The sequence below is a fragment of the Balaenoptera ricei genome, chromosome 10 (assembly GCF_028023285.1).
Source record: "Balaenoptera ricei isolate mBalRic1 chromosome 10, mBalRic1.hap2, whole genome shotgun sequence".
NCBI lineage: Eukaryota > Metazoa > Chordata > Mammalia > Artiodactyla > Balaenopteridae > Balaenoptera > Balaenoptera ricei.
Window position 1 is genome coordinate 64099933 of NC_082648.1, and position 27039 is coordinate 64126971.

Consider the following 27039-nt stretch of genomic DNA (forward strand, 5'->3'; position numbering starts at 1 on the left):
TTAAAATTAATGGTAAAAACTAAAAATTTAGATGGATATTGTGTTGTCACAATGTCCATGAATTGGGTTGGGGGACTGTATGAAAACAGAATATTTTTAGTTTGGCAGCAATTTATAGGTCGTATTTGGCAGGAAGTTTCTCAAGTTCAGTTATTCAAATCTCACTTCTATTTAAACCAGTCTGTAGATCCTGTGTGGCAGATCAGACTAGACACACAGAATTCTCGGTAAAAACCTCTGGAGAAAGGACTGTTTCAGGATTATCTGATTCTACAGGGATCTGTGTCTTTTACTGACCCTATTTTGCAAGTCTGTAGAAATTGAAGTTAAATTGTGAAAGGCTGATGGTGATGCAAATAATTCAATTTTTAGAAATACCAGTGAACTTTATCCAATGAAGGTGCATCAATTTCCACGCTATGGAAGATGTCAGTTTTGTATCTATCAGCAAATTCAATTCAGTAGTCCTGATTGCCTATATACATGCTTTTCCTTTGGATTTTCCTTTGAACCAGTTTTTGCTTCTCACTGGTTTCCTCATTAAAATAATGAGTGAAATAAAATCTTTGACACATATTTTATATTTGTATGAGAGTCATAATTTTTGAAAATTATCTTTTAGCACCCTGATTCTCTAGCAACTGAGTTCATCTCCAAAAGTGGGGCTGGCAAGGGGTGAGGGGAGAACCCTGAGTTTCTGACTGAGCATTTACCCAGAAGAGACTAGGTGAATGAGCTAATAAAAAGGGAAAAATAATGTTTACCCTCATTCCTCGACATAGAGGCTCGAGATTTGAGTTTATTTCAGTATAGAGTTATAAAAATCATATGTTTGCAGAGCTAAATTTGAGGACTGCTGTGATTATCCTTTTTTTTTTTTTTTGGTTTTGTTTTTTGACTGTACATGTTTAATTCACTTATATAAGAAAAACAATGGTAATAACAGATGTTGTGCTGGCCTCAGAGAGATAGGATGGCAAACTGAACACCACTGGATATCTGTCTCTGCCTCCACCACTCTCTTTCTCTCTTCTCCCAGAATTTATGTCTTTACCTGTTCCTATGTTAATTTCACTCTTAGGCTGGCTTCTCCACAAGTTGTGGACCGCCTACTAGCATCTCAGCACCCCTTATTCATACCCTTTGTGGAAAAAAACAAGACTGCCATTAGCATAAGTCTTTTTTCAAAACTGTCGGCAGGAGAAGGAGCGTTCTAACTTGGGAAGGAGGGTGGAATTTTTTACAGGGCTTCAGCAGGCAGGGTCAGCTGAAGTTCAGCTATTTTCAAGAATATTTGTTCAGAGATGCTTCTCAGGAAAGGGAGGAGTTATTCTGACTAATTAGCAGCCACTGTCTGGACAATTTGGATTTTACCAAGAGGAGTGGGAGAACAGTGAGGGGCTGAGGTCATGTGCAAGCAGGGGTACAAGCTACAGTTGACAAGGACATTGAGGGCCACGGAGGGAACTTTTCAGTTCTTCAGAGCTCCTTTTTTCCTATAAAAATAAGACAGATCTGCCCTATGAACAAAGTTACTGATGAAAAAAATAAAGATTTAGGGGGAAGGAAATATCTGTCCTTATCATCTATATTTTGCTAGAAGAACAAGTTGGTTACACACCATGAGCTTTAAAGTCAAAATCCCCAGAATTTGAACCCTGACTTCCCACTGACTTGCTCCATGACCTTGGGCGGATACTTAACCTCAATAAGCCCCAGTTTTCTCATTTAGGAAATGAAGAATATCTACTTCAAAATTTAAACGGAGTGTGCATATGAAGAGCACATCATTGTATCCATAATATGTTCAATAATTTTTTGTGATGAAGATGATGGTGATATTATGAAGGTACCAAAACCTACTCATATGTTTTAAATGCCCCCCCATTACTATCTTTAAAATAGAATTTTAGGATTAGAAGGGAACTCACAGGTCACCTCAGCCAGTGGTCAAGCCTCTCCAAAGAGATCGCAAGGATCCCAGAAGGAGGGGAATGGGGTGGGGATTCATGGGTGGAACAGAGTGAACCTCTGCCCTGCAGAGGAGGGTAAGTGAACTAGGGATAAGGGAATCCTCATTTTAGAGAGTTGGGTCCAGGCTCGCTCTTTGTCTCTGTGTGTGCGCGTGTGTGTGTGTGTGTGTTTCCACGTGCATCTGTGTGTCTGGATCTAAGTATGTTCATGGGATGTGATGAGTAAACAGTATGTGACATCAAGAAATTATCAACATTGACACTGATTAGAGATGCTGGCGAATTAGCAATGTAGAAAGGGGAAATAAAATTTGGCTTAGCTGGGAAAAAGTAATGCTAATTACAGTCATTTACATGAGCCCCTTACCATTTATGCGAATTATCATGCAGCACAATCATAATTATGTGCATCATTAAATATGTGCCCAGTTAACTTTCATGTAAGTTGTCTTGATTAGAATCATCATCTCTACTCTACTTAGACATCTGTTCGGAGATACACTGTTTAAAGTCTTGCTACTTCAGGGGCTATCTAGAGCGACCCGACTCCCTGGAGCTCCAGAACCGCCTGCCAGGTCATACTGATGGTTACTCTCGTTGGAGAAAACAGTTCTCTCAATCATGTCCCAGTGCAGGAGGAGGCACGAGATCTTTTCCCCTCTTCTTCCCCACCAGCAGGTCTTCAGAGGGCCCAGGGAGCTCACCTCTCACAGCTGAGGGGACCCACACAACTGACGGAGACACACACACACACACGGCAAGAGACGACAGATACAGAGAGAAACAAAGACATGCAGACCAAGACAAGAAGAGAGTCAGAGAGAGGCAGATATAAAAAGTGGGGCAGAGGTACAAACACAGTCTGTTCAGTGAGGAGAGTGGATTCAGAGACCTTCACAGGGCAGGTTGTTTTTCTCTGATACTTCATGAGAATAAAATAGTTCCCACAAGCAGACCCAGCCAATTGTGGGATCCTTCATTGCCCTGGATGGTGAAGATGCAGGAAGAGGGGGATGAAAAGAAAAGGGGAGGCAGAGAGAAGAGAGGGAGATAAAGTAACAGAGAGATGGGGAAAGACAGACATAGAGGAGTGGGAGAAGGGGAAGAGGGATGTGAGGGGTTGTAAGTCTGTTGGACAGTTGGTCAGTGCTCATCTGGTCAAAGGCTGTGGAGACAGAGAAACATAGGGGACACATTCATGTCTTCTCTTTGTTGTGATAAAATTCTCAAGTCCTTAATGAGCTGTGCAGATATAATCATTAACTGGGCACCTACCATGTAACTGGAACCTGGCTAAGAGCTTTTACCTGTATTGACTCATTCAGTCCTCAAAATGACACCATCGTGATGCCATATTATGGAAAAGGAAGCTGAGGCATGTAACTTGCCCAGAGTCACCCAGGTAGTGAGTGAAAGTCAAATCCTGCCATCTGGCTCCAGATCCTTTGTTCTCAACCACAACATAACACCAGCAAAGCCAGTTACATAATAAATCATAGTTAAGGGATCCCTGACTTAAAAGCATTCTTGTTTAATTAAAATTTATTTTAAATTCGCTTAATATGCAAGTCAATCAACATTCCCAGAATAAAATGTTTTAATTTCCATGAAGACGTCAACATTTTCTCAGTTCAGCACGAGAAGCAAGGGCAGAATTCTAGTGTTGTGGTTGACACAGAAATAGAAGCCTCCAGGGATTTAGTGACTTCGTGATTTCCATACAGTGGGACGGGGCAGATTCCAGTGTCCCACCTCCGTACATTTGGATTCTGTTGTTTTATTGAAAGACCTTGAAGGGACTGGAATTTGGTCCCTCAGTGACTCCTATTCCCCCTGTAGAAACTTAGGCAAAATGTCTCCATCAGCTTCCAGCTTTCTAATCTGTTAGTAAGTAATGATAATTTTTAAAAGAAATCATTTGGTTATCATCCTTAGAGATTAACTGGATAATTAATTTTAGCGAAGTGCTTATGAAATATAAAGTGCTTCATAAGTCTTAAGGATTTATGCTCCCGTGTTCTCATTAGGCCTGTAGGGCAGAAAGTCTCTGCAAAATGAGAAGCTGATTATGAATGCCCCTCATCAGGGCTGATTCTCACTAAATTGCACCAACCCCCATCAGAGAACTCATCGGGTAGGCAGATGACTGTCAGGGTCATTTCTACTTCGCAGACTGAAACTCTGAGCACTGAAGTGCAAATCAAAGGGAACTGGCAAGAAAGGGAACTCGGCTTCTTGGTTACTCAGTTGCAGGGCATCCGTGTGCCACATTGACTTTTCAGTAGGGGAATCTTTGGGGGCCAGTGGTGGTGCAAAAGGCTTCTTATGTCCATAGAACCCTTGCCAACCCAAGGACGGAGGGGATATTGGTACGACTTGATCCCATGCTTCCTTTCATAGCTGTTGACTTCTGTAACTTGACAAAATTAACATTTAAAAAGGGCAAGAAGGTGACAGTGCCTGTTACTGATTAAAAGCATGAACTTCGGAGTCATACAGCCTGGCTTTGAACCTGGAATAACTATTCACTAGCTGCATGTTCATGGCTCAGCCATTACTTCTAAGCAAATAACTCCTAAATCCAACTTGTATTATTATGTAAAAATGACTAAGCTAGAACCTTTCAAGAACATGGTGACTGTAGGGACTGAGCCAGAAAGATGTGTCCACATTCTAATCCCCGGAACCTGTGAGTATTATCTTATCATGGCAAACACTGTAATTAAGTTAAGGATTTTGCAAGGAGGCATTTATCCTGGGTTACCCAGATGGGTTCTACATCCATTGACAAATGCCCTCTGAGTGAGGCAGACGGATATCTGGCAGATAGAAGAGGAGGCGGCGGCAATGTGAGCCTGGAGGCAGAGACTAGAGTAATGGGGCCACAAACCAGGGAACTCCTGGAGCCACCAGCAGCCGGAAGAGGCAAAGGACAGATTCTCCCCTAGAGTTTTCAGAGGGAGCACAGCCCTGCCAATACCTGGATTTCAGACTTCTTTCTGATCTCCAAAGCTGTGAGAGGACACATTTCTGTTGTTCTAAGCCACCCAGTTTATGGTAATTTGTTACAGCAGCTACAGGAAACTGGTTCAGTGGTTAATTCGGATGAGGGGAGCAAATAATAGGGTAAAGCCTGAGATAGCTGTCAGGTTTTGCTTTGGGCGACTGGGGTAGAAGATGGTATCCTTCACCTAGACTGGAAACAGAAAAGCAGGTCTTAAGGAAGTTGGTGAATTCAGATTTGGACATTCAGACTGCTAGAACAATCTTCAATGGGGTCTCTTCCACTCCTACACGTTTTGCAGAGTATGCTAAGAATGCAAGGCCCTGACTGCTCTTTACCTGAGTCATTTTTCAGGCTTGTTTTTGCCCTGAGTAACCTTGAGGGACTCTTTCCAGGACAAGGAGCAGGCTTGCTCACCGCTTGCAATAAAACAGCAGGTTCCTCAAGCTCAGTGTCCCCTTCCTGTAGCGCAATCCGCTGCGTGTGCAAGCCTCCATCTGGCCCTCCGTTTCACCCTGTGGGACTTGGGGTGTCAAGAGCAACTGACGTCAACATGCTGATGCTTATGCTGCTTGCTGTGCTGTGAGGAATAAGAACTTCTGTCTCTGAACCAAGAGCCTTACTTCTTTTGCCTGCATCCATGGAACAGTAATAGGCTAATTTACTGGCTTGAAAGTAGGGTAAAACCAACTTCAACCGGAGCCCGAGTTGAGGGTCTGTGAGTCTTCCTGGAAACATCAATTGGGGGTCTGCATCTCACCAAAGACACTTGCGCTACAGATAACAGATTTGGAAATCATTAGCTGAGAAGTCTTGGTCAAAGCTATAAATTTGAATCATGCCACCCAGGAAAACTGTATGAGGTAGGAGGTGAAGGGATGAGAACAGAAGGAAAGGAAAGAAACCTGAAGAACACTGACATTTATGGGACAAGGAGAAGGAAAATTTAAAAAGTAGACAAAAATGATGCAAATATCTTCCTACTTACTCAACCTCTGTATCTTAGTAATTGTTTACTTATCTTTGACTCCTTCATCTGCATTCTTCTGCATCTACTCCGTTGTCAATTTCAGTTCGTTTTTTTTTTTTTTTTTTTTTGGCCGTGCTGTGTGGCATGTGGGATCTTAGTTCCCCAACCAGGGATCAAACCCATGCCCCAGAGTCTTAACCACTGGACGGCCAGGGAAGTCCCAATTCCAGTTAATCTTTGAATCGTACTTTGTCCCACACCCATCCATTTTTTTCCCATTCGTAGCTGACGTTCTAGTTTAGACTCCACATCTACTGCACACATTCTTTGCAATAACCTCCTAATTGGTCTCTATGTTTTCTGTTATACTCACGACAATCCATCCTACACAGTGCTGCCAGATTAATTTTCTTAAAATATCACTTGGATTAGCTCACTCTCACTGGTTAGAAACCGTCCATAGTTCCCCAGGATGTCTGAGATTCCTGTTTTCTCTACCCATTGTTCTGGGATACTCATCACAGGAACAGGAATTGGTGTCATAAGGAATAAAATTTAATTGTAGAGAGAAGAAGCAAAAGGATAGAGGGAGGGAGAAAAATGAAAAGGACAGAGGTGAGGAGAAATCATCTTTGTGGGGTATTGGATGTCTTGTTCAGGGGTAAGCGAGGTATGACCTGTGGGCCAAATCCAGCCTGCCACCTGTTATTATAATAAAATTTTATTAGAACACAGCCACATCCATCATTTACACATTGTCTATGGCTGCTTTTGTGCAACAACTGCAGAGTTGAGTAGTTGTGACAAAGACTATCTGGCCTTTTATAGAAAAAGTTTGCCAACCCCTAGTCTAGTTACAGCTGCAATATGTGAGAGGTTTTAGACCTCAAGGAATATAGAAAGGGATATTTTAAGAAGTGATGCTAAGGATTGCCAATTGGATGAATCTCTGTGGACAGTCTTTCAAAGGTTCCAGTAAAAATTCGAATGACTTTTAACACTGGATTTTTTTCTTTGAATGTCTTCTCAGAGACTGAGCCACAAGACAATCCCAACTAAATCCCCTTTGTGTACTGATTCCTTGGAATCTTTGTTTACACTGTTAACCTCTCTCCTGAAATTTCTCCCCACATTTCCAGGTCTTCTTTATTCCTTTAAATTCCTTCCTTCAAATTCCAACTCAAGTTCTGTCTCCTTTGATAAGCTTTCTCTGTCCTTCACTGAACACAGTAAATTTACCTCACATGCCAATAGCTGCCTTTGGTTAATGCTCCCCCCAATTCAACCCTTACAGTATACGTCTGTGTATTTTTGGTTAATCTTTTCATGGTTGGGCTATCTCCATATTAAATCAACAGCTTATTGAAGTCAAGGACTGTGTCTCATATATCATTCTATCCCTCACAACTTCCGGAAAAGGGACTTGAATAAAGTTGTTGATAAATTTGCTTATAAATAGTGAAATCATGAGAAATACCAGAACACAGATTTTCCAACTTCCAAGTCCTACAGAAATGCTGTGTGCAAATATTTTCACACATTAATGTCTGGGTCATTTTAAAAGTTTTAACTGGATTTATTATGTAAAATCCCAAACCTTGTAAAGAGAATGTGAGGGTGACTGGGCTATGAGCGTCACCTCACTGATTCCTAGGCTTGATCTGGTGTTGCTTTGCTTCTTAACCGCTACCTAAGCATCGCCTCCTGAAGCCACCTGCTCAACGAGGGGGGTTTTCTCAGACAGGAGGACGATTCCATGGTCACATGTGTAGCAGCCTTCTATTACAACAATTATTACAATTATCATGGTGAGTGTGGTCTAATGTTCTAATTTTCTGTGTTAGGGCACACATCTCCTATAGTTGTTCCATATACTTTTTTAATTTAAAAACCTTTCTTATTGAAGTAAAACATAATGTATAAAAATGCACATATCATAAATGTACAGCTCAGTGACTATCACACTGAACACCCTGTGTAACCAGCTCCCAGATCAAGAAATAGAACATTATCCATCCCAAAAAGACAGTCTCTTCAGCAAGTGGTGTTGGGAAAGTTGGACAGCTGCATGTGAATCAATGAAGTTAGAACATACCCTCTCAGCATACACAAAAATAAACTCAAAATGGCTTAAAGACTTAAACATAAGGCAGGACACCATAAATCTCCCAGAAGAGAAGAGGCAAAACATTCTCTGATATAAATTGTACCAAAGTTTTCTTAGGTCTCCCAAGGCAATAGAAATAAAAATGAAAATAAACAGATGGGACCTAATCAAACTTACAAGCTTTTGCACAGCAAAGGAAATCATAAACAAAACAAAAAGACAACCTACAGAATGGGAGAAAATATTTGCAAACAATGCGACCGACAAGGGCTTAATTTCCAAAATATACAAACAGTTCATACAACTCAACAACAACAAAAAAACAACCCAATCAAGAAATGGGCAGAAGACCTAAAACAGACATTTCTCCACAGAAGGCATACAGATGGCCAACAGGCACATGAAAAGATGCTCAACATCCCTAATTATTAGAGAAATGCAAATCAAAACTACAATGAGGTACCACTTCACACCAGTCAGAATGGCTATCATTTAAAAGTCTACAAATAAATGCTGGAGAGGGTGTGGAGAAAAGCAAACCCTCCTACACTGTTGGTGGGAATGTAAGTTGGTGCAGCCACGGTGGAAAACAGTACGGAGGTTCCTCAGAATATTAAAAATAGAGTTGCCATATGGTCCAGCAATCCCACACCTCAGCATATATCTGGACAAAACTATAATTCAAAAAGATACATGCACCGCTATGTTCATAGCAGCACTATTTACAAGAGCAAAAACATGGAAACAACCTAAATGTCCATCAAGAGATGAATGAATACAAAAGATGTGGTACATATATACAGTGGAATACTACTCAGCCATAAAAAAAAGAATGAAATAATTCTACTTGCAGAAACATTGATGCAACTAGAGATTATCATACTGAGTGAAGTCAGAAAGAGAAAGACAAATACCATACAATATCACTTATATGTGGAATCTAAAATATGACACAAATGAACCTATCTATGAAACAGAAACAGAATCACAGACACAGAGAACAGACTGGTGGTTGCCAAGGGTGGGGAGGTTAGGGGAGGGATGGAGTGGGCGGTTGGGGTCAGCAGATGTGAGCTTTTATATATGGAATGGATACACAAGGTTACACTGTAGAGCACAGAGAACTATATTCAGTATCCTATGATAAACCATAATGGAAAAGAATATTAAAAAAAGAATGTGTGTGTGTATATATATATATATATATATATATATATATATATATATATATGTATAACTGAATCACTTTGCTGTAGAGCAGAAATTAACACAGCATTGTAATCAACTACACTTCAAAAAAAGAAAGAAAGAAAAAAAAAAGAACATCATCCTTCCCAAGAAATCTACAGCATGCTCTCTTTCAGTTGTTCCCCCAACTCCTCTGCAAGGGGACTGCTGTACTGACTTGTAACAGCCTTGACTGCTTTTGCCAGGTTTTGTACTTTATATAAATGGAATCATACTGGATGCACTTTGGTAGCTGGCTTCTTTTGTCTGTGATTCATCCATAGTGTTGTGTGCATGTGGTAGGCTGTTCCTTCCCGTTGCTTTGCAATGAATAAATCAATTGGGGTATATTTATACAATGGAATTATACCCATTTCATTATCATTAACAATATTTTACACTGGAAATCTCAAGAGCTCAGCTGTTGAAAGTGAAGTCCAGTGCTGCAATGAACACAGTGTTATTCTGTGTGTCAAGACTCTTGAATCTTAAAATTCACAAAAGCTTAATGGCCTCAGTGTCTTGCATAAGGATAATATTATAGGCACTAGATCAGCTTCTGAGCTAGGAAAACTTGCTTTGCTTCCTATCTGTTATTAGCTTTGTGACAAAATAATAGTCTCTTAAATTCCATTGTTAAGCATCATTGCTGATCTTAGAACTGTATTCATATGGCAACATTTTTTCAAAATAAAAACAGAGCAAACAAAAACGTCAGCATTTACATTAAAGTAACTTGATTTATTACCTCTGAAATTTTTCTTCTCTTCATGCTTTACACAGCTGTGAAAACATGTTACTTTTAATGCCAAAAAGTATACTACATTTAGTTTACTTTGATATGTGTTCAGTCCCCCTCCACCAAAACACACACACCCCTCACTCTCACTGACTGCGGGGTTTTAGCTACAGCACCACTAGGTAGGTTAAACTTCATTGTGGCAGTCTTCTGTTCATACTGCAGGAATTAATACTGTTTGGAAGAAATCCAAAACCCATATTATAGGAAAATTCACGATGTTACGGTATCCCTTCATAACAGTGCTTGCATAAAAAGTACATTTTTAAAAACTCAGGGATACTGAGGTATAATTTACATATAGTAAAATTTACCCTCTTTAGTCTACAGCTGTATAAGTTCCAACCAGCACCACAATCAAGATACAGAGCAGCCCATCATCCCCAAAAAAGTTCTTTCATGCCCCTTTGTACTCAACTCCTACACCTAGCTCTGGCACTCACTGATCTCATAAAAATATATAAAACGCTTATCTTCCCCTCTTTTGTCAGACACAGACAAGCAGCGTAGAGGCTGGCTCCCTGTCACCTCCCCCGTCTTGGCGCACAGCCCTTCCCCTGCCCCAGCCACACCGCCTCATCCAGTGCCTTGTCCTCTCCATGCTCACACCCACTCATCTTACCCCGTCGTTCCTTTTACCTAGAACCCTCTTCTCTTTCTTCTGCACCTAGTCAACTCCTACTCATCCTTGAGATCTCAGCTTCAACATCATTTCTTCAGAGAAGTCTTTCCTATCTAGTTTCAATTCCTCTGCGTTGCATGGTGCACATGTGAAGCAGTGATCTTACATTTGTTTATGTATTATTTGATTAATGTCTATCTTCCCATTGAACTGTGAGTTCATGAGGGCAGGGACTGGGTTTTGCTCACGACCGTATGCTGAGCATACAGCACATTAGTAAATACTCAATAAAGACTAAGTAAATGAGTATACGCTTTGAAGCCAGCACTGTTCTAGATGTTCACTTTTGATTCTTTCAAAGGTACAATAAGATCAATATTACTATTTCTTCTTACTGATGTGATGACCTTAAATCAAAAATTCTTTGACTTTCCTCCCTCCAAAGGGTGGAGCCTAATTCCCCTCCCACTAAACATAAGCTGACTCAGTGACTCACTTCTAATGAATAGAATACAGCAGAAGTGACAGTGTCAAAAGGCATTGCACTTTCTCCATGCTCTCTCTGGAGTCACTCCCTCTGGGGGAAGCCAGCTGCCATGTCATTCAGACACATCAGCAGCCGTATAGAGAGGCCCACACAGTGAGGAACTGAGGCCTCCTGCCAACACCCACGTCAGTGAGAGAAGTGGATCCTTCAGCCCCAGTCAGTGAGTCTTCAGATGACTGCAGCCCTGGCCAACATCTTCACTACAACCTTATGAAAGACCCTGAGCCAGAGCCACCCAGCTAACCTACTCCCAGATTCCTGACCCACAGAAACTATATGAGAGAATAAATGTTTGCTGTTTCAAGTTACTAAGTATGAGGATAATATTGTTGTCACACAACAATAGATAACTGAAAGAACCAAAGAGAGAAGTAAAGTACAGCAAGTTTAAGTAATTTGTTCAAGGTGATGTAACTAGTAAGTGGCAGATCCAGGATCCAAACACAGGTGGTGGGGCTCTAAAGCCCCTGATCTCTGTACCACACCATGCTGCCTCCTAAAGATGCTTAGTGTGGCAAATGCAAAATCGTTTGACTGTGCTATTATAAAATCTTTGCAGATTGGTTCATGTTACAGTTTCAGGAGGTTGCTTTTTGGATTTCCAAAGAAGCTGCTGACTGGAAGAATTTCTGAGAGAATGCTGGGTAAAAAGGCAATTCTAATGAAGAAGTGTACTGTACTATTTAAAGAATTTCTGTGAAGACATTGTTGGAAGAGTAGATTGAAGCAAGTTTGTTATAAAGCAGAAAAGAGATACAAAAGTAACTAGAGATAAAAAAGTAACTTTTTTCTTTAGCACATTATTATGGTATTATAAAAGAGTTTTCAGAGTGTGAATGGACTATACTAGATTGCTCAATTTTAAAATACATTCAATATATTTTTGGGTTCAATATTATGTATTATCCATCTTTAATATATGTATATATTCAAATATCTATATTTAATATTTATGAAGGAATTACTGAAACGCATTATTTCTCTGAGATTTCTTAGTTACTCTTCCAAAGGCCAAAATCTTGAAGTAGGCAAAGATTTCTTCAACAGGACACAAAATGCGCCAATCTTAAAAACACAACCTTAATTAGCTATTGTAAGCTATTTACATGCCTGCTGCCCAGAAGTCTTCCAGTCTATGCTGATAAGACCTAATATCTTCATCCCATCACCCTGGAATGACTCAATTCCCTTTCTCCTTCTGTTCCTTCCATTTTCCTAATCAAATTAATAAAACAGTCCTTTCATCTAGTCACTCCACTAAGCATTATCATTAGTGCCCTCCTCAGGAATATTAGACTCCTTGAGCTAATTTAAGTAGGGGAGTCTCCTGGCGCCCAAAAGCAGGAATATTGCTGGGCCTTGGCAAGCTCTAACTGGAGAGCTCTCTCTCCATCTCTTGTCTATGATTCCAACTTCATGTCTGTGGAGTAGGTGTAATGCAAGAATCTCTATTCAGTGGCAAAGAACATGGAACACTTTGGTTCTCCAAATAACTTTGCTTTTTTAGAGTCTCAGTTTACCCCGGAAGTAGAAAAAAATCTAATAATGTCAAGTGAGAGCACTTGGGTCTCTCTGGATAAATTAACCCATTCCAGTGACTGCTTTTAGAGCTGATTACTAAAAGCTCAGTCTCCTGTCCAGTTCACATACCTTCTTTCCAAGGACAGTTTAGCTGTTTGTGATGTGGAGCCATTGGCCTTTCCATTTCTCTTTGTGGGCCTGCTTCTTTGTTCATGGGATGAGTGGATCCTGGGGAGAGAGTTCAGCCATGTGAGCATGCAAGCACTGGCACACTGGTGGTAACGATAAGGATACCAGGCAGTTTCATTGGTCTTTGTTGCTACTTTACCTGACACTGGCAATAAAAAGCTGGCAATGTCTGTGGTAGGGAACAAGTTCTAGGAGACCCAATAAATAACTCCCCTCCCATTGGGAGGCATACACGGGAGTCGGGCTGAAGGAGACAGAAACACCACAGTAACTCCCTAGGACGCCTATACTGGACCCTAGGGCCTAGAGTGCTAAATGGAACAGGCAGGTGAATGCTCCACCTTTGAATCAGACAGATGGACACAGGCATGGCTCCTAACAGTGCTGATTCCTGTCCCGGGCCTGTGGGGAGATGCTGACCCTGCTTCATTCCTCTTAACCAAGAGAAAGAAAGGGAGTGCTGAGACAGGCACACGCAGTTCCTCCACCCAAGCTCACCAATCAGGTAAATCCCTTTGCCCCCCTGGAGGGGTAGTGAGTGAGACAAGAAGCCAAGAGAAATCTCAACCAAGGTCAAAAACAATCCAAATGTACAGATATGAATAGGAATATATTTTTATTTGATTTTATAAGCAGCATAATGAAAAATATGGAAGGATACCTGGTAGTTGACTCATAGGATTATGAGTCACCTCATAGATTATGAGGATTACCTGGTTTGGGGGGAAGCATCTGGGGGACAATGTGAAAGAAGTGGGGAAGAGAGTAGGGAGATAAGCAAAACAGGAAAAGAAAACTAATCACTAAATATAGTATGTATGCAGATGGTCAACAAGCACATGAAAAGATGCCCAACATGGCTAATTATTAGAGAAATGAAAATCAAAACTACTGCCTCACGTTGGTCAGAATGGCCATCATTAAAAAGTCTACAAATAAGAAATGCTAGAGGGGGTGTGGAGAAAAGGGAACCCTCCTACGCTGTTGGTGGGAATGTAAGTTGGTACAGCCACTATGGAAAACAGTATGGAGGGTCCTCAGAAAACTAAAAATAGAGCTGCCATATGATCCAGCAATCCCACACCTCAGCATATATCTGGACAAAACTATAATTCAAAAAGATATACACCCCTGTGTTCATAGCAGCACAATTCACAATAGCCAAGACATGGAAACAACCCAAATGTCCATCGACAGATGAATGGATAAAGAAGATGTGGTACATGTATATAATGGAATACTACGCAGCCATAAAAAAGAATGAAATAATTCTACTTGCAGAAATATGGAATGCAACTAGAGATTATCATACTGAGTGAAGTCAGTCAGAAAGAGAAAGACAAACACCATATGATATCACTTATATGTGGAATCTAAAATATGACACAAATGAACTTATCTATAAAATAGAAACAGACTCACAGACATAAAGACCAGACCCATGGTTGCCAAGGGGGAGGCAGGTGGGGGAGGGACAGAGTGGGAGTTCGGGGTTAGCAGACTATTATAAATAGAATGGATAAACAACAAGGTCGTACTGTATAGCACAGGGAACTATATTCAATATCCTGTGATAAACCATAATGGAAAAGAATATAAAAAAAGAATGTATGGGGCTTCCTTGGTGGCGCAGTGGTTGAGAGTCTGCCTGCCAATGCAGGGGACACGGGTTCGAGCCCTGGTCTGGGAGGATCCCACATGCCGCGGAGCAACTGGGCCCGTGAGCCACAACTACTGAGCCTGCATGTCTGGAGCCTGTGCTCCGCAGCAAGAGAGGCCTCGATGGTGAGAGGCCCGCGCACCGCAATGAAGAGTGGCCCCCGCTTGCCGCAGCTAGAGAAAGCCCTCGCACAGAAACGAAGACCCAACACAACCATAAATAAATAAAAAAAAATTAAAAAAAAAAAAAAAGAATGTATATATATGTACAACTGAATCACTTGGCTGTACAGCAGAAATTAACATAACATTGTAAATCAACTATACTCCAATGAAAAAATAGTATGTATGGTGTGATCACATTAATATATATTATTGCATTAAGGAGTGATATTCAAAATACTTCAACCTCTGTGGCATGGTTAATACTTCACCAATTAAAGTGGACACCATAGAACTGGGGCAAGATCCCACCAAACTCCCCTGCTGAACCAGATATTAACCTGAACCCAAGGGCGCCTAGGATAGGGATTAGGAGACCAGGGTGGTAGGATGGGATTCGGGGGAGAGGGTAGTAGGCTTGGGAGGCTGAAGACAGTAGCTATTTACCAAACCAATTCAGAAGAATGTCAGTTTTGACAACATGTGTAGCTCTATCAGTGCTTTCCAGTTGATAATATACTTACTTGTAAGTTAAGATCAAATTCTTAAAATATAACAGGAAAGTTTTCTTCCTGTGGTATGTTATCTAATTCAGCTGGCAATAGGCACAATTCACATGAAGCAAACCTGTAAACAAACCCTGGGTACTGAAGGATCCACTTCAAAGGCTCACTCAGGGGACTACCCCGGTGGTCCAGTGGTTAAGACTCCGCGCTCCCAATGCTGGGGGCCTGGGTTTGATCCCTGGTCAGGGAACTAGATTCTGCATGCACGCCGCAACTAAGAGTCTGCATGCCGCAACTGAGGAGTCTGCATGCCACAACTAAGAAGTCCACATGCCACAACTAAAGATCCTGCATGCTGTAACGAAGATCCCATGTGCTGCAACTAAGACCTGGAGCAGCCAAAATAAATAAATATTAAAATTAAAAAAAGTCTCACTCAAATGACAAAAGTTGATGCTTGCTGTTGGCTGGAAACTTCACTAAAGCTGTGGATTAGGGCCTTGGCTCTTCTCAGGCTTCTTGAGCTTCCTTACAGCATTGGTGGTTGGGTTCTAAGAGCAAGAGTTTCAAGAGAACCAAGAGGTTGCCTTTTATAATCTAAGAAGTCATATGCAGTGTCACTCATTATAGTCTCCTGGGCAGGGCAGTCACAAGGCCTCATCCAGGTTTAAGAAGAGGAGACTTAGATTCCACCATTCTATCAGAGGAGTGTCAAGGTCATACTTAGAGAATATGGCAAGGGACATATGGGAGAAAATACAATCTGCCACAGTGAATTTCTACTATATCTGTGATATCCGTGGTCCATGCTGGCATGAGTCCCAAAGGTTTCTGCTGTTTTTCCATGTAGGGAACAGGTTATCAAGTATAACTGAAGAACTGGAGGATGGAGGGAAAAGTTTAAAATTTATGGGTGGGACGTCCCTGGTAGTCCAGTGGTTAAGGCTCCGCGCTCCCAATGCAGGGGGCCTGGGTTCGATCCCTGGTCAGGGAACTAGATCCCACTTGCTGCAACTAAGAGGCTGCATGCCGCAAATAAAAGATTTCCGCATGCTGCAATTAAAAGATCCTGCATACCACAACTAAAGATCTTGCACGTGTCAACGAAGATCCTGCGTGCCGTAAGTAAGACCCAGTGCAGCCAAATAAATAAATAAATAAATAAATAAATAAATAAATAAATATTTTAAAAAAATTTATGGCAACCAAAGGAAGAAATAAAGCTTATTTATTAAGCTCCTACTTAATAATGTGGCAGGCATTGTGCGAGGCACTTCTCATCAGATCTCTTTACTCATCTTCACCACAGTTATATGAAGTAGGTTCTGTTATTACTACTTCATAGATGAGGACATTAAGGTAGAAGAGGTATTTAGCAACTTGTCCAAAGTTACACAAATAGTAACTGGTAGAGCCAGGATGGCAATACTGGTCTGCTTGACTTCAAATACTATGTTCTTTCTACTACACTGTGCCTCAGTTTAGAACAGAAATACAATCTTCAAACTGTCCCAATTTTGTCTTCACTACATAGTTAATTTCGTTTCTTCTAATACATATATAAGAGATCTCCTCTTTCACTTCTCAAAAGGGTTAGAGTAAAATATTGCAAATAAGAGAAATATATAAATGGACTTTTTTTCCCCCTAAATAACCAACAAAGTCTTCTCAAAGAGCACATTAGATAACTTCCTTATCAAGTTATGCCCAAGTTTATCATTTGATAATAATCTTGTAGGCATTACCATCTGGGGGATTGTATACGAAACCCTAACTAATTATTAAGACTAATTATATTGCGAGTTAATGTAAATTTTAAGACATACAGTACAAATTAGAAGAGTTCAGTATGGGAGTTTATTAAGTACAAAATGATGTGTAAATTGTGACAGAAACACAAGTGAAGCCCCAGGAAGTTTTGCACAAATGTACTTTTGAAATATGTATTAAGGCTAAATATACCATGGGGTCCCTTTTTTAAAGAAGATGGACATTTCTGTTGCCACAGCAGGGATTTCCCCATAGTGGGGGACAGATAATGGAAACCTCCCTGAGTAGTTCAAGGAGCACAGCCAATTACTAACTAGGTGTGTTTAATCTGGGCACAAAAACCTTGGTTGCTATAATCAGGGAGGTTTTCACCCAGATCTTATTTATAGTAAGATCTGGCATTGGTGACTGGTGATTTTACTTGGGGCTAAATATCAATACAAACATCCAAAGGAGTTGTTGTAAATGACAGAGACTGCAAGAACTATGCATATTTACCATATTGTTAACCTAAGCATAAATGCGATTCAACCATAATACAGCATGTCTACATAAGGCTACAGGGAGGCTTTCGGCACAGACTTGGGAATGAAATTTCTACCGAGAGCTACTCTTTAAAATGAACAAATGATTGTTTAGAACAGGGACATGCTAAGTCACCTGAAGGAAACAGAATGGCTTCCAGGCTGGTAGGACTCTGCAGTGATTTAGTATTTTAAGAAAAAACTGGGTTCATTGGCACTTAGGTGGTGTTGGAAACAAACAAAAATGGAGTCACTGAGGCAAATGTTGGTTGGATCTATGTGATCACCGCTCAAGAGAAGGGAGCCTTAGTCAGTCTTTCCATTGGTCCATTCCTATTCATTCATTCACTCATTCATTCATTCACCGAGTGCCTACTTGGCCAGGCACTATCCCACATGCTGGAAATACGGAAGTGAAAAAGTCAAAGTCCTCATGGACTTTACATTCTTGTGGGGAAAGCAGTCAATACAAAAAATAAACACACATACTAATAACATCAGATATGTGATTCAAAAAGAGCTTAACAAGGTAGGAAGATAGAGAACAAGGGAGGTCATGGGGAAGGAATATGGTATTATTTTAGATTGAAAGGTCAAGAAAAGTTATCTCTAAGGAGGTGACATTAAAGCAGAAATACCTGAATAAAGTGAGGAAGTGAGCCATATGAAGATCAGAGGGGAAGACTTTTATGCAGACAGAACAGCAAATGGAAAACTCAGAGGCTGGAATGAACTTGTGCGTTCAAGGGACAGAAAGAAGGCCAGTTTGGGTACTCATTAGTGCTGTTTGCCAAATGTTCTGGTTCTCTCTCATTCCAGGCACAAGGTAGATCTGCACTACCTGGTTCTTCTGTGGATGGGTAGGACCATGTGACGAATTCTGGACAGTGAGTCAGGAGCAGAAATGACACGTGCCAGTTCTGAACAGAGCCAATGCAAGACCCTCTAGATCTCTTTTTTCTCTCTCTCTGGCATGATGCTTGGTAACGCTCAAGACAGTGACTGCTCCACCAGCCTTGAATTAGGAGTGAGGAAGAAAACAGTGTGGGATCAGAAGCCCGAGAAGCCTGACCTTTAATAAGCATGAATGTGAGCAAGAAATCAATTTGTACTGTGTCAAGGCTCTTGAGATCTGGAGTTATTTGTTACCTCAGTATGGCATAACTTGTCCTGACTGATAGTGTAACTGGTGGGGAGAAAGCTAGAGGGAGAGTATCAGATGAGATTTTAGGGATAAGCAGGGGAACAGATCATGTACAGCCCTGTAGACCATGATAAATTTGGATTTCATTCTGTGTGAAGGAAAAACCTTTGGAAGACTTTGAGCAGAGGAATGACATGACAGGATTTGCATTTTTAAAAGAATCATTCAATCATGTAGGGGAAGTCCTTGTTCATGGTAAATACTTACTGAGGTATTTAGGGATACAACTTGCTTTCAAATGGTTCAGTAAAGTGTGTGTGTCTGTGTGTGTGTGCGCGCACATGCACGCATGCACAAAGGGTAAAATGGTAATTGATGAATCTAGATGAAGGATTTGTGCGCGTTTGTTGTGCTTTTTTTCAACTTTTTTGTGGAGTTAAAACATTTGAAATACGAAGTTGGGGGGAAATCACTCTAGGATAAAGTACAAGGTGAGACAGAGGCGAAGAGGACCATTAGGAGGCTGCTGCAGGTAAGAGATGAAGTGACTGGGGCTGGAAAGGCAATTGTGAGAAGTGGGTGGATTTGAAATCCACTTTATTTGTGGGGCCAGCAGGATTTGCTGATTGGCTGTGGGATGTGAAGGAAAGACTGGAGCCAAGATGCCTCTCAGGTTTTTGTCTTGAATGAGTGGGAGACTGGTGATACCATTAACTAAGATGGGACAGCAGGGGAAAGGCCAGGTTTAGGGGATGGGAAATAGAGATCCTGTTTTGGACATGTTAAGGGTAAGCATCCACATGGAGACTGGGTTGGGAGTTGGATAAATGAGTTGGGAGTTGAGAGAAGAGGTTGGCTGGAAATTCAAAATTTGGAATCATCAGCATGTAGTGGCACCCAAGTTATAGACCTGGATAGAATCCCACAGGAAGCAAGTGTAGGTGTAGAAGGCCAGGACCGAGCACTGGGGAACGGGAGCATAACTGGCTGGGAGGAGTTAATTTGATTTCTCTTGTTCTGATTCCACGCTTACTCAGCAACCACCTGATTATTACTTCCCACAGGAAGTAATAATACAGGTCCATACATAAAGGAAAGACTGGTCAGATGGACTTGGAATATTCTAGTTCCTGGGACAGTTCTTATTGTAAATAAATTGATCACTCTCACAAGTTTGGTTTGACTCAGACCCTGAGACAGAGCCATTCTCAACGTGCTGACAAAATCTGATGGTGAGTCTGCATAAGAGGAAGCCAGACCCAGGACTGAAAATTCCATGAGGAAGTGAATGCCACACTGCTTGCTGGCACTTCCTAGGCTCATAGTAGCCTGCTAAGGGAGAATGTTTCCAGAATTGTTGAGAAAACCCTTAGCCAATTATAGTTAAGAGAATATTCCCTCTTTTGACTGTATCCTTTCTTCCATTGTAAAAGTACTGATCCATCACTGTGTATCTCACATCATTTTTCTTCCATTCTGGTCTTGTGTTTCCTTAGGCCAGGATCCTTATTACTTTATTACTATTTGGGGTGCATTCTATGTGTTTGCTCTAAACCTATTTTTTAAAATTTTATCTCATTTGAATAAGTAGTATTCAAATGGTTCAAAAATCAAAATGCCATAAGGTATACACTGAGAAATCACCTTTTCACCTCTTCCTTATGCATGTTTCCCCCCCAGTCACTGCCCCTATCCCATTTAGTTAGCGGATCCATCTAGAGTTTAGGTTGTTACCAATCTCTTGCTGTTTACAAAACTGCAAAGTATATATATATATATATATCCCCCTCCAACTGTAGTTTTTGTTTTCTCTGCTGTGCTCTGATGATAAGAAAAACATATTCTATTCCTTTTGGGAGGAGACGAGTAATTTCTGATAAAAGTTCAGGCTCAGGACTTCCCTGATGGCACAGTGGTTAAGAATAGCCTGCCAATGCAGGAGACATGGGTTCGTGCCCTGGTCCGGGAAGATCCCACATGCATCCCACAGGCAGAGCAACTAAGCCCGTGCGCCACAACTACTGAGCCTGCACTCTAGAGCCCACGAGCCACAACTACTGAGCCGGCGCATCACAACTACTGAAGCCTGCGCGCCTAGAGTCTGTGCTCCGCAACAAGAGAAGCCACTGCAATGAGAAGCCCACGCACCACAACAAAGAGTAGTCCCTGCTCGCCGCAGCTAGAGAAAGCCCGCGCACAGCAACGAAGACCCAACGCAGCCAAAAATAAATAAATAAATAAGTAAATTTATTAAAAAAAAAAGTTCAGGCTCAAATTGCATTCCTCTTCCCCATCCCTTTTAGTCTAAAACATGCATACCCTGACATTTCCAGTGTAACATGGTTAAAGAGCTCCCTGGTTAAAGCAGTTCAGAGATATTCAACTATTCAATGCCTATTGTTTTGGGAATAAAAATGGCTTGTGCTGGCCCAGTGAGAAAAAAATAAGGAGTTCATAGAAGTTATTGGGGAAAATGTGTTTGTGGGAGGTGGACTGACATGTAACTTCAGAAAACAATAATAAAAACCTCAGCTGAGAAGTTGTCCTCTTTTCTCTCCCATGGTGTTGCAGATTGTTTTCCAAAGATAGCTGACTCAATATATCTCATCCCACACGCTCTTCTTATAATGTGTCACTGACACTTTCCATTGAGTGGTGGGGCCTGTGTTCCCTCCCCTTGAACTTCAGCTGACCTGCATGACTGCCTCACCCAACAGAATACAGGGAAGGTTGTCCAGATAAATCCAGGCAACTCTCAGAACCATGAGAGGTAATAATACAGCGATTCCAATCAAGTAAATTTTGAGGTTATTCATTATGCAGAATAAAAACAGGAACATGGTCTTGACTTTTAATCATTTTTACATTTTCTTTGCTCTTGATTCTTTAATTTTTATTTAGATTTTACTTTAATTTCATCTATTTTTTGTTGCAGGTCACCTCAAATCCTTTGTGTAAGTGGGTTTAAGTATAACGTAATTACATTTTTGAAGTGCTCTTTTATCTAACCAAGTAATATAAACTCCCTAGTGTTATTCTGTAAATGACAAGGATGACCCATGAAAGCTTTATCACCATTTTTGAGGATTTTTTTAATTAAAAGAAAAACGATTGCTTTGTGCAGATTTGTTCTACATTTTTTGCTTCTTTCCCCCGCAAACAGATCCTTTTCCATGAAAATTTGATAGAAATAATTAGGACCTCATCCATGAGGACCAGAGTTTCTCAACATTTATTGACTACTACTGTGTGCCAGATATTAGATGAGGTGCCACACACAAAAAGACCCACTCCCAGATTACAAAGTGGCTCCTGGGCTAGTGATTATTTATAGTTATAAAATGCCTACCATATGCAAGGCACAGGCATACATTGAAAAGTCTTTGAATGCCTTCAATGATGAAGTATTTAAAACAACAACAAAATAAAGCAAAGCTATCAAGTGACCTGACAGGCAATTTAAAAAAGTGAATGGAAAAAATTATACAACAATTTTACAGTACGTTTATATATCTATGAAATCCGTATAAGAAGCAGAGCTAATACATTCTCTCCATAGTCACAGAAGTGAAATAATGTTATCATATATGGCATAAACCTTACAAAAATGAAATTATATTTAATATAAAAGATCATGAGATCTGCATGATGGAATATTATAGTTCTTAAATACATTAGTCATCGCTTTTTCAAGTTTAACTGTAATGAAATTTTCATCAGTTTTCCTAAATTTAATCTCGATCCAAGTGGTGTCATTATCTACTACCCATTAACCTTTGAGGAAAGGTGCATGAAGGTAGGAACCATATCTATTTGTTTACCATGGTATATTCAGCATCTGGCACATAGTAGGCACTCAATAAGAATCTGCTGAATTAGTAAACTGGAAACACAAAATTAGATCAGATTAAAGATAACAGTTTTATTCAACAAGCACTTCTGAATACTTGGTATGAACATAGCACTGCCTGGGGTGTTACAGAGAACTACTAAAAGTAGAAAACACTGTCCTTATTCACAGCTAGGTGCACAGTATTATTTGCATTTATAAACCTTTAAGATAAAATATAAACATTAAAAAATTCATATTAGAAATAAATACAGTCGTCTCTTGGGATCCAAGGGGGATTGGTTCCAGAACATTCCCCCCCCCCCCCGAGGATACCAAAATCTGTGGGTGCTCAAGTCCCTTGTATAAAATGGCACAGTGTTTGCATGTAACCTGTGTACATTGTCTTGTGTACTTTAAATCATCTCTAGATTACTTATAATACCTAATACAATGTAAATGCTATATAAATAGTTGCCAGTGCACCTGGCAAATTAAAGTTTTGCTTTTTGGAACTTTCTGGAATTTTTTTTCCTGAATATATTCAATCCACAGTTGGTTGAATCCACAGATGGAGAACCCAAGGATTGGAGAGCCAACTGTAATTCTTAAATTATTATTATTATTATTTTTTTAACATCTTTATTGGTGTATAACTGCTTTACAGTGTTGTGTTAGTTTCTGCTGTATAACAAAGTGAATCAGCTACATGCATATGTATATCCCCATATCCCCTCCCTCTTGCATTACTACTGAACTCTGGCTATGCACCAAATACAAGAAAACTCAGCAAATACATGAATTAGTTTTGCAAGCTCTTAGAGGACAGGAGAAAATGATAGTATGAATTTCATATCCTTTCTGGAATTAACTTTCAACTAAAGAAATGAAAATAAGTTTACAATGCACAAAGCCATATTTATGGTGACATACTCATTGGTGTATGAATGGGGAAAAAAATCTATCCAGGCTCTAAACAAGGGGCCACAAAAAAGTAAAAACTAATTTTACTCACACACTGTTTGAGAAAAAGAAAATGAGCCTTTTACTCATTTCTATAGAAATTATGAGTAGGGAAAATAAATCATTTTAAATAAAGCAAATATATTTTATATTATAAACAATTAAAGTAGGATGGCATTTGAAGACCACATCCAAATCTGAGATTAAATTACTCTATTAACTAGATACAGAAAGGCAAGGGAGAAGGGATGAAGAGTGAAAAAAGATACAGAAAAGTAAAAAGGAGCTATAAGGAAATACCTTCCCCCAAACACACAGACTAACACACAGCAGACACAGGGATACTGAGGGGGAAAAACGATACGCTTACTCAGATCTTGGCTTCACCCATCCAGAAGGATTCCTCCTCAGAACTGTGCCATAATGTAGTCTCTAATATTTGTGTCTGAATGTGTGCTGGCCTTGTGTACTTCTAAAGACTTTTTAAGTTATGCTGTTTTCCTAACTACACTGAATTAACTTGAAAATCAGTGGTCACATGCCTGCCTTGCTTTATGGCTTGAGTTGGATTAAAACTTTGGTTAATAAAAAGCTTCCAACTTTATAGTTCTTCTTCTGAATCTTGATCATAAATTTCCTGAGGCTGTCTCTTAATATTGATTACCAAGTCAATGGTTAAAATGTTTGTCAAACACTGAAGAACTGAAGTTAGTAACCGGTATTTACCAGCAACTGATTCCAAACCTGTCTGGTTGCTTATCATGGGTTGATTGGTTTGCAGTGCATGGAGAGCTCTTATATATATCTGTGGAAAGCTGTAATTTCCTTTCTTAGACTTATACAAGATTTTGGGAACGCCTAAAAGTGCATTAGCTATTATCATACTAACCATGGTTTCTTCTGATTGCCGGCACTTTTTGGCATAGTTGAGAAGATAGTAATGCAACAAGATCTCAAAATTACCACCCACTGGCAAAACACAACCAGCTGGTACAGATGAGAAACAGTAACTCTGGGAAGTACACATCTCTAGTGACTTATCTCTCACTGGTAATATGCTCCCCTTTCTAGCATTTTTTGTGACCTGTAAATTTTCATAAGAAATTTCTCTTCTAGTATTTTCTGTTGTTGAGTTAGTAGAATTACTCTCAATAAACGGTTCATGGTCATCCATTATCCTGGCTTTGTTTGGAGAGAAACATCTCAGTGTTGCATCTGTCTGGTATGTAGCTGTTAGTGTCACTGTTGGTGTTGAACACAATATATTTGTTTCTAATTCTACACTTGGAACTATCAAATTTGAATATGCTTTTAAATATGTTTGAGTTTTTGCCAGTTCATCCTTGTTCTTTACAACTGTGTCCTGATATGGCCTTTGTATTGAGCCATTAACAATTTCTGGTAAGTCATTACTTTCTCTACTATTCTTATAAATAAGAGGACTTGAAGTACAATTTTGGTCACTGGCTTGTGTCACATAATTTAGATCAAGATCTTTAAATAACTGCCGAAGCATTTTAAATGCTCCATGTAAAGCATCCTGGTGTTGTTCAACAAGACCCTGCACTGGACCACAAAGAACTATACAGTGTGGTGTAAACGAACATGTGCTAATCAAGCCAAGATGAACATACCTTTTGGATCTAAGAATAAAGGGCTTACAAAATTTCAGCATAGCAGTGTTAGAGAGTTCATACTGAGAAGAGGCCTGTGGTAGTACAAAGGGAGAGAGACCAGTGACTCTCTGGATAAGAGAAAGTTCTTCAGATGATAAACACTCCACCACAGATATGCCATTCAGTCCTGCACAATAAATTACTAAGTCTGGTTGTTTCACAGTAGATAGGAGCAATTTTACATTCTGCTTCTGTAAATATTTCATTATTGCTTTTGTCCTTTCTGTAATCCAAAATTGAGATGTCCGAAACTGTGCTTCTGAATTTAGAATAAACTCTGATCCAAAAGTTGAAAAAGGAGGCTGAATGGTTTCTATTACTATCACTATTCTTATGTCACCGTCTGCTGGACAGTACACAGAAAAGTCTCTGGGAAGCACAAGCCCAGCTATGATCCTGGAATCGGAAACAGGAAGGCCGGTGACACCAACTTTCAACTCGACAAAACAGTCATCCACTAACTCAAGTACTTCTTCAAACCCACTTTCACAAGCTGTACACTTGAAAAAGTAGTCACACATCAACTGTGATACAAAGTTGTGATTATTTCTTCCCACTCTTCCACAAAAGTATGCTCCTAAGAGCATCTCTAAAGAGCTCCTACACAATGGTCTCTCTTTGGTGGATGAAGAAAAGATGGACAAAAAGTGTCTACTTAAATAATGGTCCATAACGTAGTCTAATATTTGTGTCTGAAATGTTAGAAGAGCTTGGGAAATAAATTTCCACTGACAACAATTTTTCCAGTGCCTTCCATGGGTTTGAATATTTTCAGAAAAGAAAGAATCCTTTTCCTTGTCTGTGATTGCATGAAGTTCTCTGAGTAAATGGCAAAGAAAGATAATAAATGTTTTAGCACCATCTCCTGTTTTTCTTATATGACTGGAAACACATGCCACCATCATCCTGTACAAGAAAGAAATAAAGCAACTCAGATTCTCAGAGGGCTGCCTAAATCAAGTTGAAACCATGTTTTTACAGCTACAGGCATATAACGAGAATACTGTCTCTGTGATATCCCTAGTTTTAGTTTTTTCCTTTTTTAAGTTACTTTGTTCTACTTCAAGATTCTAGGGGTTGGGTCGAGCAGGAAGGAAAGGAGTGAGAAATGCTCTCGGCAGTTGTTAATGATTCGATGTCTGGGAATGTTCCCTCGGGCAGCGGGCAGCGGGCAGCGGGTAGCGCTCTAACTCTGAGCGTACACGGGTCTCGTCCAAGGTCAGTTCTTCCAGGAGCATAACCTCAGGGACAAGAAGTTCAGGGAGATGGCCTGAGGGCTGGAGTGCGGGACCTGAGTACCTGGTTATAGGATGCTCTAACGGTCTGGAGCGTGACACGCAAGTACCTGGCTATGGGATGCTCTAAGTGTAGCGCCTTCAGGAGGCGGCCTCCATCCCGGCTGAGCAGCACCTCGCCAGTGGGCTTGGTACACAGAACCTGCCGCCCTTCGGGCCCCAAGCAGCAGCTCACGACGGTTTCTAGCACTTCCGCCACCTGCAACGCCGCCCTCACAGATCCCGGAGCGGCCATAGCCCTTTAGCTTCTGACGGCTTCGGGTCGCCGCCTGTAGAAGCCCAGAACGAGCAGGAGCGAGGCGCAGGCGGAAGCGGAAGAGGCGGGGAGGAGGCCGGAAGCCGGTGCTGCTCGGTTTCTTGGTTGGGCGAGCGTCCGTCTTCCCGCCCGCTCAGCGGGAGAGCCGCGCTGTTCTGCCAGTAGGAGCTAGCGGTCCAAAAGCCCGCGGAGATGGGAAAGAGGTCGGGGCTTCTCGGGAGTTGTCCCCGGACAGGAAACCGCAAGCCCTTCTCCCCCTCCTAGGTGAATTCATTCCTCTCTCTTGGAGGCTTTAG

At 40.7% G+C, this 27039-nt stretch overlaps 1 protein-coding gene across 5 annotated transcripts in view; it reads right to left on the minus strand.

Moving 5' to 3' along the window:
- The window catches only part of BBS10 (Bardet-Biedl syndrome 10), a 179663-nt gene extending 152882 nt beyond the window's left edge, over positions 1-26781 (minus strand). For 4 of the 5 annotated variants that reach the window (XR_009505215.1, XR_009505214.1, XM_059934702.1 and 1 more), the window contains exons 1-2: positions 26538-26781; positions 12900-12998 (exon numbers count right to left, since the gene is read on the minus strand). Coding sequence is in view for 3 of the 5 variants with exons in the window: in XM_059934702.1 (XP_059790685.1) it covers positions 12900-12998; positions 26538-26722 (284 nt within the window). In the remaining 2 variants the exon portion in view is untranslated. Of the gene's footprint in view, positions 1-12899; positions 12999-22642; positions 26099-26537 lie in introns of those variants that run through there. The other variant, XM_059934701.1, reaches the window with a different exon arrangement.
- Positions 26782-27039: the final 258 nt, after the last annotated feature.